We start from the raw sequence: 12,291 nt of genomic DNA, 5'->3' as shown, positions 1-12,291 counted from the left end.
GCTAATTTAAAATTCACCCCAATATGATCAGGAACCTCATTGGACTAGAAAGTATCATAAACGCGCGTACCAGAAGATATAGAATCAGGATGCAGGCCAGAATGGCCGCGATCCGATAACAAAGCAGAGTCACTTGCCTCCTTCTCATGTCTGACTGCGTCGTCAAAAGAGCCAACAGCCTCACCATTCCCCTCTAAAATAGGAGAAACAAGATCCCCCGATACATAGCAGGCAACCTCCTCATCAAACAAACTCCTGGGACGCCCATCCTTCTGGCCAATATCCCCCCGTCGATACTATCATCAGAACCCACCTCACTATCTTCAGAGTAAAAGGAACTTGACGAAGAGGAACTCGTCCCCTTAGAGCTTACCCTCTTCTTCATAATCTTTAAAGGCCCGTAAGAATCTTCCCTCAGCACCAACCTAAACATATAACCATCAATGTTGACATTCAGATTTTCTGATAAAACAAAATGCAAAGGAACTCTCACCAAAACTCTAGAAATAACCATATTACCTCCATCGATAGTTGCCTCATCAACACAGACAAAGTTACCAATTAAATTAGCCAAATTCACAAAGAAATCATAACACCACGCGTGACATGGTAAACGATGAATACGAATCCACGCCAGCCTTATAGAGTCCACCTCACTTTCACTCCAGGGTCTAATTGAACGAAACCACTACTTCCACCAAGAACACCTTTCACCAATTAAGTCTCGAATCATTCCCTTCTCATTCTCCTCCAGAACACATAAAGTAGGCCCAATGGGAAAGAATTTGATAGCAAAAAAGCCCTCTACTTCAAGATGCGTTTGAATGTTATAAGACTCACCTGGAAAATGCACCTACCCGATAATGACTTCTTCCATCTGTTTAAAACACCGGAAACAGAGTTGAACACCATTGCCACCTCTTCCTTCTTGTGAACGGCCACCTCCTCCTTTTTATTATTACTCGTGGTACCTTCCGCGATGACATAGGCAAAAGATTTAGAACCCATGTCCACTATCTTCCCTGCCACAATCGCAACTCTCCTGACCTCCACTGTGTTGCTGTTGGAACCAACAGGCTGCTTCAACTTGAATCCCATACTTCCTTTACCACTTCCTCTTTCAAACCTAGGGAGATTGGCATGAACTTTCCTCCCGTTAATCAATATATTATCCAGTTTTACCTCCAACATCCTAGCATCCGCGACTCCCTTAAACATTGCAAACCCATACCTTTTACCTAATATGTTCCTCCTTGGAGGTATCACCACCTCCACAATATCTACGACACACCCAAATAGCTTAAATATATCCACCGCTCTACATCTCTCCGGGAACTCGGAGAAAAAAATCGAAGAAATCTCCACCTCCGGAGCGACTACGTTCCTACCAAAGGGAAGGTATCCCACTTTTGAGCCAAGTGACGAAACCCCTTTCTATTAGCACTAATCCACGCGATAAAATCGAAAAGGAGAACCCTAACCGCCGTGCTAGAGAAAGACTCCGGAAAAGATCAAAAGAAAAAGGAACGAAGACGGTGTTCCTCTCTCATCTCCCTGTAAATTTTAATTGATTTGAACTAGTCAGGAGACGAAAAATGCTTTTTAACATGAAAAAGACCATATAAGAGGTTTTTAAATATATATTTGTTTGTTTTATATATATATATATATATATATATATATATATATATATATATATATATATATATATATATATATATATATATATATATAAAAGGATACAAGTTAAGAATTTTGTAAATAATGAGATGTATGAGTGTATTATTGCAGTTATTTTAACATGTGCATGCAGTAAAGGATAAGATGTAGACAAATCGTCGAAACGGAAAGATATTGTCCCCAAAAGTATCAATCTCTCTTCAATCGTCGATTTCATTTTCTTTTGTTGTATGCGCATGTGTTTTCTTTACTTATATTTTGTAACTTCTCTCCTACTATCCATCAATACCTATCAATTTAAGTTGGGTATCACTAGTCTATTGCGGACCCAGAAATTTTAATTTTGGACAAAATTTTTACATTTGTTTTTAATAATTTTATATCTTGTTTCTATTAATTTTGTTCATGATTTTTTTTAAAAAATTTAACTTTGATTTTGTCTAAAAATTTCACACCCCATTTTTATTAATTTTACACTTAATTTTTTCTAAAAGTTACTAATTTTGAAAATCAACCATAAGAAATATACAATAAAAAGAGAGGTTGAGACCGGACGCGTGTCCGGGCTTGTTGCGCTGTAGATCTGCCCATGACTACTTTTAATGTAAATTATAAAATATGTTAATTTATTTTAAAAATAAAACAAAAGTACAGTAATCATGCCCAACATTTTGTTTTCCTTAGTAGTATGCATCAAAAACGTATGCAATTAATTTTAGAGGGGGTGCTATGTGTACACTAAAATGTATGTACACTGTATCTATACAATAGCTTTTTCAATACATTTTAACACTAACACAAAAATCTAGGCTAAAAAAATTATAAAAATATAACAAAAGTATAAGTAACCGTATGTATATACGGTATTGGTGTGGCTTTTTGTGGAACCATAACATTTCTCTTAATTTTAACCGGGTGTGAATAAGCACTGTGAATTGATCCTAGATCATGTTGTATATATATATATATATATATATATATATATATATATATATATATATATATATATATATATATATATATATATATATATATATATATATATATATATATATATATATATATATATATATATAATAAAAATAACATATTTAATATAAGATAATTCAACACTTTAGTTTAATATATTTGACAAATATTTTTTTTTATATTTTCAGAAAAAATGATTTAAGTTACAAATAATTTTAAAATAGTAAAAGTGATTTTTAATAGATATGCACTGACGTGTAAAATAGTTTTACACTGTCATCCAATAGAAAACAAGCCGTCTGTCATGTCATTAAAAAGTTTTTAAAATAAAAAAGAGTTATAATTAGATACATGGTTGTGATTGATTGACAGTTAAAATTACTTTACACTGTCTGTGCATCATCCATTTTCTCATAACAAAAATATATATTACTAACGATCAAAGAAATAGTCAAAATAAAAAATGATTTGCTAAAAATTATAAATCATAAAAAAAATTTATAAAAAATTATATGATTTTTTGATAATTTGATATTTAAGAAAAAGTTATTTCAAATGGACAAATATATAACAATTAACAATTTAAGAAAAATCATTCTAACTAATTTTTATTTGAAACTTTGCAAATCGTTTTTGGGAAAGCAAATATGGGAGGTTTAAACATTAAGTACTATCCATCTCGCAATAAAAGTTGTTGAGGTTAAGCAATTTATATAAGAACTACTGAGCTTCTCCTCTTGATACATAACATAAGCTTCTTGTTTTGGGAAAGCAAAGATGGCAAATTTAAACATGGAATACTATCTTCCAATAATTGCTATGGTGGTCATACAGTTTATATTTGCAGGCATGACTCTTTGGAATAGAGTGACCCTTGTGGAGGGTATGAGTCCAACAGTATTTGTTGTATATCGTCAAGCTCTCGCAACCATTTTTCTTGCTCCCATTGCTTATATATCTTCAAGGTAATACTTTATAATTCTTTGCTATTATCTTTCTTCTTATCTCAAGTGTTTTGATGAATTGTTATGTTTCTTTTTTTTTTTACAGGCGAAACTCTACTACGTGTAGCTTAAATTTAAGGAGTTTTTCGTTGATATTCATCACCTCATTAATTGGGTTTGTTTTCATTCTCAGCTACTCCCTCTCAGCTACTCCCTCTCTATTTTGCTTTTTAATTGTTTATTTTTTTAAAAAATTAATTTTTTTTAATGGTCACTTTCAAAATTTAATGTAGAAATTATTATTATTGTCAAAATAGTATACTATTATTATTGTAGAAATTAATGTCAAAATAGTATAAATTATTGTCAAAATAGTATAATAGTATTAATATTATTATTGTAGAAATTATTATTATTGTCAAAATAGTATACAAGTGGTAAATTTATCAAATATAGAAATTAATTTTTTTTAATGGTCACTTTCAAAATTTAATGTAGAAATTATTATTATTGTCAAAAAACTTTTAAAATAGTAAATTTATCTCGGTAATGTGCGTATTTAATGTCTTGAAAATTGAAATGTTAAATTTTCTATAAAATATTTTCTTTTTTTAGAATGCTTAACCATTGCCCTGAGGGCACTGGTTATCAAGACCCTTTAAATATTTTGAGATATATTGAAATAAAATAATTTGATAAGTAATATTTTAAATTCAATAAATTTTTATAGATTTGACTACCTTATTTAAAATATTAACTTGAATGCTGAATTAATTTAATGGGTCATGCTAACGAGTGTCTTAGGGGCACTGGTTAAGAATTCCAAATATAAAAAGTATTCTATAAATAAATAAAATATTTTAGTTTACAATGCATTGAATACAAGTAGTTTTAAGAAAACATACCTTTTATTTCTTAAAAAAGTCAATTATTTTCATTTTCATTACATTGAATACAAATATTTAATAAACTAAACATACCTTTTTAAATCCTTAACCAGTGCCCCTGGGGCACTCGTTAGCATTTCTCTAATTTAATTTGTCTTTTATTTATTGTAATTGAAAGGAGAAATAGTAATTGAAAGGAAAAATACTTACATAAAAATGAATGTAAATTCATATTTTTAGGAACAACCAATAAGGAGAGAGAAAATTTAAATTTATTAGAAATTTAATTTTGTTTTTAATTGGAATCATGGGGTGGTTGTGATAATGAAGGAGAAAGATGTGAGAATAGGATCGAACTCCAGTGGGTCGAAGAGTAGCTTCCTATTTCGACAAAGAATGTGTCAAAGATCTACATACTGTAGTGGAAGTGTATTCTAGTATGTGGGTGTCGAAATGCTATGATTGTTGGTGTTTTGAATTAAGCTTGTTTGTTATGTCTAATTGTGTAAGTTAGCTTGTACCCTAAGTTGGCTTGTAATGAGTATTTGTGAAAAATTTCATTAGTTTAGTATGTTAGGTTGATTATAAATAGCATACTAGTCTCTCATCATTGCATACTGCAAATCCTAATTTAGGGTAAGAGGGTTATTTGGTATTCTTGTAACTTGTAATCTTGGTTGAAAGAGAAAGTAAATAATAGCAGTTATAACCAATCCTTGTTGTTCTTCTTGTTTTCTATTGTGTTCCCTATTATACTCTGTTCAAGGCATTCTTTTCACAACAAATTGGTGCAGTGAGCGTGGAGAAGATTCCTTCAACAAAGTATGATATTGAAAAGTTTACTGGAGTGAACGGTTTCGGTCTGTGGCACTTGAAAATGAAAGCCCTACTGGTTCAACAGGGTTGTTTGGAAGTGTTAAAGGGAGCGGCGGCTATGGACGTTGTGTTAACGTAAGAGAAAAGACAACCATGATAGAGAAAGCCAACATCACAATTCTGTTAAGCCTTGGTGATAAAGTTCTTCGACAAATATCAAAGGAGACGACGGCATCAGGGTTATTGGTGAAACTTAAATGTTTGTACATGACCAAATCTCTGGTAAATCGAATCTACTTGAAGCAAGCTTTGTATTCATTCAAGATGATTGAATATAAAGTGTTGGCTGAGCAGTTGAATATGTTCAACAAGCTGGTTCTTGATCTTGAAAATATTGATGTGAAGATCGATGATGAAGATCAAGCGCTGTATTATTGTGTGCTTTGCCTCGATCTCATGCTCACTTCAAAGAAGCTCTCTTGTATGGAAGGGAGTCCATGAACTTTAAAGAAGTTCAATCAGCCTTGTATTCTAAGGACTTGAACAAACGAAAGGAGCATAAACCTTCGACTATTGGTGAAGGTTTGGCCGTTAACGGAAAATTGTTGCGAAAGGACAATAAGTTCGACAAGAAGAAGAGCAAAAGTCAGCTGAAGTCTTACAGTGGAGAAGCATCGGGTATTCAATGCTATCATTGTAAGAAGGAAGGTCACACACGAAAGGTGTGCCCTGAATGCATGGAAGAACATTAAGGTAAGGATAATGCATGGCAATGTAGCCATTGTTCAAGATGATTTCGAATCATCTGATGTTCTTGTGGTTTTAAGCAGTGACTCGAGTAAGGAGTGTATTATAGATTCAGGTTGCACTTGGCACATGACTCCAAACAAAGACCTATTCGAGGAATTATGTTATCAAGATGGTGGATCCGTATTGCTGGGAAACAATAGAGCTTGCAAGATTACAAGTGTTGGATCTGTGAGATTTAAGCTCCATGATGAGTCAATAAGATTGTTGACTGAAGTCAAGTATGTTCCTAATTTGAAGAGAAATTTGATTTCTCTTGATGAATTTGACAAGAAAGGATATATTTTCCAAGGAGATAAATGTATCCTAAGAGTCATGAAGGGGTCGAAGGAAGTCTTGAGAGGCGTAAAGAAACAAGGCTTGTATACCCTTGAGGATGAAGTTGTAAGTGGTTTGGTAAATGTTGCATCCACGAAATCTATGTCAAAAACAGAAATTTGGCACCTGAGATTGGGCCATGTCAATGAAAGGGGTCTGGTCGAATTGAGAAAATAAAATCTTCTTAGTGGAGACGTAATCGAAAAGCAGAAGTTTTGTGAACCATGTGTACTTGGAAAGTCTTGCAGAATGAAGTTCAACAAAGGCAAACAAAGAACACATGGATCCCTTGATTACATCCATGCTAATCTTTGGGGGCCTATAAGGTGTCCATCACATTCAGGAGCAAGGTATTTTCTATCCATAGTAGATGATTATTCTAGAAAATTATAGGTATTCATCCAGAAGACTAAGGATGAAACTTTTGAAAATTTCAAAAATTGGAAGATTCTGGTCGAAAATCAAACTAGTTGAAAGGTCAAGAGGTTGAGAACCGATAATGGCCTTGAATTTTGCAATGAGGCGGTCGAAAAATTTTGTGTTACCTCTGGTATTTTAAGGCACATAACTACTGCAGGTATTCCATAGTAAAATGGTTTGGCTGAAAGGTTTAATTGAACTATTTTGAAGAGAGTTAGATGCATGTTGACTACTGCTGGGTTACAGAAACAATCTCCTCGATAGTGGAATAGGAGATTCGACAAGTTCATGGCACGCATAAGTTTCGTTAGAAGCCAGTTCGACCACTGTGTTTACTTCCGATTTTGACCTGGTAATTCATTTCTTATTTTGTTGCTATATGTGGATGATATTCTCATAGAAAGAAAAAATTTCAAAGATGTGATGAGGGTGAAGGCTGAACTCATTAAAGAGTTCGATACGAAGGATCTAGGAGAAGCATCCAGGATTCTTGGGATTGACATCCGAAGAGATAGAAAGCAGTCGAAGTTATGCTTATCTAAAGAGGCATACCTACGGAATATTCTCGACAAGTTTGGATATGTTTTCACCATGTTTGGAAAACCAATTAGTTGGAAAGCAACACTTCAAAAGGTTATTGCTTTATTAACCACTGAAGCGGAATATATTGCCCTAATTGAAGCTGTGAAAGAAGCATTGTCGCTTGAAGGTTTTGCGAAGGAGCTGAAACTTCAAGGTCGAAGTATCACTGTTAAATGTGACAGTCGAAGTGCAATACACCTATCGAAGAACTCATCATATCATGAGCGGATCAAGCATATCGATGTGAGGTTGCATTTCATCATAGGAGTAATCGAGCGTGGAGAATTCCAAGTGCTGAAGGTTTCCACAGATCACAATGCTGCTGCTATGATCACCAAGACATTGTCGAGTTGTACGTTTTTCCACTGTATACAGTTGATAATGCTGCATGAAGAAAGCTAGTTTGTTCTTTGATGATATAGAGTTTGTTCCAAGGTGGAGATTTGTGAGAATTGGATCGAAACCTAATGGATCGAAGAGTATCTTCCTATTTCGACAGAGAATGTGTCGAAGACCTACATACTGTAGTCGAAGTGTGTTCTAGTATGTGGGTGTCGAAATACTAAGGTTGTTAGTATTTCAAATTGGTCCTGTTTGTTATATCCTATTGTTTAATTTAACTTGTACCCTAAGTTGGCTTGTAATAGGTATTTGTGAAAAAGCCCATTAGTTTAGTATGTTAGGTTTATTATAAATAACATACATGTCTCTTATCATTACATACTGCAAATCCTAATTTAGGGCGAGAGGGTTATTTGCTATTCTTTTAACTTGTAATCTTGGATGAAAGAGAAAGTAAGGATTGCCATTTATAACCAATCCTTGTTGTTCTTCTTGTTTCCTATTGTGTTCCCTATTATACTGTGTTCGAGGCATCCTTTTCACATAAAGAGACACATTTATTTTTATTGTTTAACTAATCAAAAAATTGTAATTGGTTATGTGTAATATTACGTGTTATGGTTGTGTCTACCTAAGAATTTTCCAATTGAAAGTTATAATTGTGATTAATTTAAGATCTCATGTCAACAGATCAATATAATGACTACTATATGGTAGATGATATAGCGAACTGATACCTCTAAAACAAAAAAGATAAGTAACAATAAGAACAACAAGAACAAAAATACATCGGAAAAACCAATAAACAACCAGTAATCTGACAGTTGAAAGGAGAGGAAACTAAAACACCAAAATTGCACCCTGCTAAGAGGCCACATTCTAGATCCTAGTTTATAGGGAACCATTATACAAAAAACACGTCCTTCCAGATAAGCTAAGAACACTTTTCCTCAGGGAAAGTGTCAAAGCCTCTCGAACTGATATTTATTCATATAGAAGAAAATGTTCTCAAGTTATATAGAGAAAGTACAAGAGTTGACCACATATCTACAAAGATGTCATTTCCAAGACAGAGAAATTCTCTATTCTTTCACATCTTTTATGATAAATGATGAACTAGAAAAAATGATGTTGTTCCTTGTTTTCCAAATAGACCAAACAACATAATTCATGATGATGGTAAGATCACCCTCAAATCTATATCTACAATTAAGAGATATAAATAACTTAAAAAAAGTTAAGATCCCTAAGAAGTACAACTAAGCACGCCATCCACTTAAAAATCATATGCCACATAAATAAAGCATTTTCATATTTTACAAACATATGAGAAGCCAATTATACCAACGCTTACACACATTCTCCCTAGTAAGGGTTTTATGTTGCATAAGTTGGCAAGAAAAATTCACCATTTTAGAAGGAACCCAACATATACAAATGAAAGATAGAATCAAATTCTCGTGGTGAGAAAAAATTGCAGAAGTGAGATATTAAGCTAAATTAAATTAACGATGTAAGTTTTGAGATAAAATTGATGGTTTAATCATATAATTTTTGTTTCGTAAGTTTAATTTTGATTGTAAAAATTATAGAGATGTATTTTTATTGTTAGGATATATGTTCAGGACTCATAACTTTGTACCTTGTGTGAGAGTTTTGTCTCTAAAGTTCTTAGACCAAAATAACAAATGATATTGTAAGTTACATAATGTAAGTTTATTTTGAGATTAATTGATATATTTCACTCTCTATGTTGCAGTATAACATTGAATCAAAATTTATTTTCCGAGGGTCTATATCTATCTTCTTCTTCAATTACAAGTGCAATGACCAATCTTATTCCAGCGGTCACATTTGTAATAGCAGCCATTGCAGGGTAATAAATAAACTTAATATACTTTTTTTATTCATATCAAATCTTAAGCATATATGTTTCTTTCAATTTGAAAATGAATATATATGACAGAATGGAGAGAGTGAACATTCGAAGTTTGAGAACTATAGCTAAAATATTGGGGACACTTATATGTGTAAGTGGGGCAGTGTCCATTACATTATTGAAGGGTCCAAAGCTACTAAATGCAAAAAACATACCTTCAAAATCAATCATTGGTTCATCATTAAAAAGTGCAGAAAATAAGTTGCTTGGATGTCTGTGTCTTCTAGGAAGCATTGTTGCTTGGTCAATTTTTCTCATTTTGCAGGTATTTTATTTTCAATTATGATATTTGACTATTATTTGAAGAACCAAATCTAAAGTAGGTTAAAGATAAAGTTTGTAAAAAGTTAAAAAAATTGCATTTATTTTTTACATATCGATTTTGTAAGAATGAGTTCGACTAAATATAAAATTTGAGATGACACAAGAGTCTAAAAAAAATGTGTTTGGCCCCATGCTTTATGGTTACCGTCATTTGGTCACGTTCTATATATTCTATCCTGAGCATGAGACATATGTATTAAAAAAATTCATATGAAAATTATTTTGCCTAAAATCATGTTTTTAAATAGTAGACAATCATCACTACAACATGACTTTTATGCTTGGGTTGAATAAAAACCTACATGATAAAGATGATATTATAGCCTATTGATTCGAGTTATTCACGCACCAATTTTAATAGCACTAGACGTGAGTGGATGTAGAGGAGAAAACCAATTTTATTATAATATTTAATAAAGTCAAAAAATGTTTATAATAAATGACACCTCTCCCCTTAGAAACATTATAATATCATATATATCTCCGTATATGTTTACCTTTTCCTTATTACATGTCTCATACTATCTTACCTCTTTATACCTTCCACAGGTTCCTGCTTATGCAAGCCATCCCAATACCTTATCACTAGCAGCATGGATGTGCTTAATGGCAACATTACAATCATTAGTAGTAACGTTGCTTTTGGAGCCAAATCTTAATGCATGGAAGATTGCTTCTCTATTTCAATTTGGTTGCATTTTGTATTCAGTATGTTGATAATTTATCATAGTGAGAAAAAAATTATTGTTTATATAAATAGATATCTTATTTGTGACCTTATTATTAAAAAAAGTAATACACCATCATTAGCTTAATTTTTAATAAACATATTTTGCAGGGAATTATAGGATCAGGAGTTGCATTATATCTTCAAACGTGGTGCATTTCAAAGAGAGGACCTCTATTCTCTGCAATGTTTAATCCTCTCTTAACATTGATTGTGACTATATTAGCTACCTTATGGCTTCATGAAGAAATATATATTGGAAGGTACAATTTTTAAAATTCAGACAACTAATGAAAATTCTTATTATAAGTTGACTTGTGGCGATTATACAATATTATTAATCTAATTGAATGATTATGCTATTTCATATGCTAGTTTAATAGGTGCAATTGGAGTGATCATTGGCTTGTATATTGTACTTTAGGGTAAAGCTGAAGATATAATTGATCTCCAAGAGAAAACTATTGATAATGAGTCTTGTGGAAAAACATATTATAAAACTAGTTTGAAAGATCCTATGCTATATAACTAAAAGTCTATTTTGATAAACAACTTATTTGGATCTTATTGTAATGAATAAGTTTATATAAGCAATTTTTATAATAAAAATTAAATAATTTTGTTATGAAATTGATCAAAAATGAGAATAGAGATGAAGGAGAAAAAGATAAGAGGAAAAATAATATTATGTTATTATTTTCAAGTATGACATGCATTGCATAATAACTCCTATATTTACGAAACATTAGCGCAAAAACATATCACTAAATTCCAATAATAACAAGGTAATGAGATATATGTTGGACTGTATTCCAATAACTTCGCGTAGTGAAGAACCATATATTTCTAATAGATTGAGAAAAATTGAAATATCATGACAGATATACTAGTGCCCAAAAATACACTAAAATATGATACTTTAGGACATGTAATTTTTCAACATCTTGAGAGTTCCATGTAAATGTCACTATCAAGTGAACCATGCAAATAATATGTTACAACATCCATCATGTACAAATTAAGCTCTTCACGTGATATCAGACATATTAAATATCGAAAAAATTACTTGTATCCATTATAGGTGAATATGTCTCATGAAGACCAATCTTAGTTCTTTGTAAAAATACTCTAGCAATAAATTAAACTTTGCATCTCATAATCTTTTCATTATTATTTTGCTTTTTCATAAAACTTATTTAAATCTAATTGGTATCTAATTGGTATCACACCTTGAGGTGTTCAGACTACAGGTCCAAAAATTTTTCACTTTTAAAGTCAGTTTAATTCTACTTCAATTATATCTTTTTATTTTGGCCAAAACTCACTTTGTCTATAATTTTTAATAGACTTTGATTCATGATCTTCTTTATAATTTATACTTTTAATTCTATATTTTTAGAATATGACTTAAAACCTTTTGTTGACAAAGAGAAATAAAACATATTTCGAGATTGCCACAAATCAGAAAGTCAAAACTAGTCTGGTCTGAGCAGTTCATGGGTATCGAATTCGGTCGGTTCGATTCATTGATCCAAT

The 12,291-nt window shown here is 31.9% G+C and overlaps 1 protein-coding gene across 1 annotated transcript; it reads left to right on the top strand.

Moving 5' to 3' along the window:
- The first annotated feature begins 3,284 nt into the window (after positions 1-3,284).
- On the top strand, positions 3,285-10,746 carry LOC131617955 (WAT1-related protein At4g30420-like). Its single transcript, XM_058889225.1, has 5 exons — positions 3,285-3,614; positions 3,700-3,768; positions 9,525-9,641; positions 9,732-9,969; positions 10,578-10,746. Exons 1-5 carry the CDS (start codon positions 3,427-3,429, stop codon positions 10,743-10,745), a joined length of 780 nt encoding a protein of 259 aa, XP_058745208.1. The 5' UTR covers positions 3,285-3,426; the 3' UTR covers position 10,746.
- Positions 10,747-12,291: the final 1,545 nt, after the last annotated feature.

Source organism: Vicia villosa, linkage group LG7 (genome assembly GCF_029867415.1).
Source record: "Vicia villosa cultivar HV-30 ecotype Madison, WI linkage group LG7, Vvil1.0, whole genome shotgun sequence".
In the NCBI taxonomy this organism is placed as follows: Eukaryota; Viridiplantae; Streptophyta; class Magnoliopsida; order Fabales; family Fabaceae; genus Vicia; species Vicia villosa.
The sequence above is the reverse complement of the archived record's forward strand: the minus strand, read 5'-3'. Positions and strand labels throughout refer to the sequence as shown.

Excerpts from the sequence above, each read along its gene's own strand:
- LOC131617955 (XM_058889225.1), top strand. The coding sequence starts at position 3,427 with ATGGCAAATTTAAACATGGAATACTATCTTCCAATAATTGCTATGGTG. Across the intron at positions 3,769-9,524 it reads TTCATCACCTCATTAATTGG|TATAACATTGAATCAAAATT; the intron begins GTTTGTTTTCAT and ends TCTATGTTGCAG. Across the intron at positions 9,970-10,577 it reads CAATTTTTCTCATTTTGCAG|GTTCCTGCTTATGCAAGCCA; the intron begins GTATTTTATTTT and ends TACCTTCCACAG.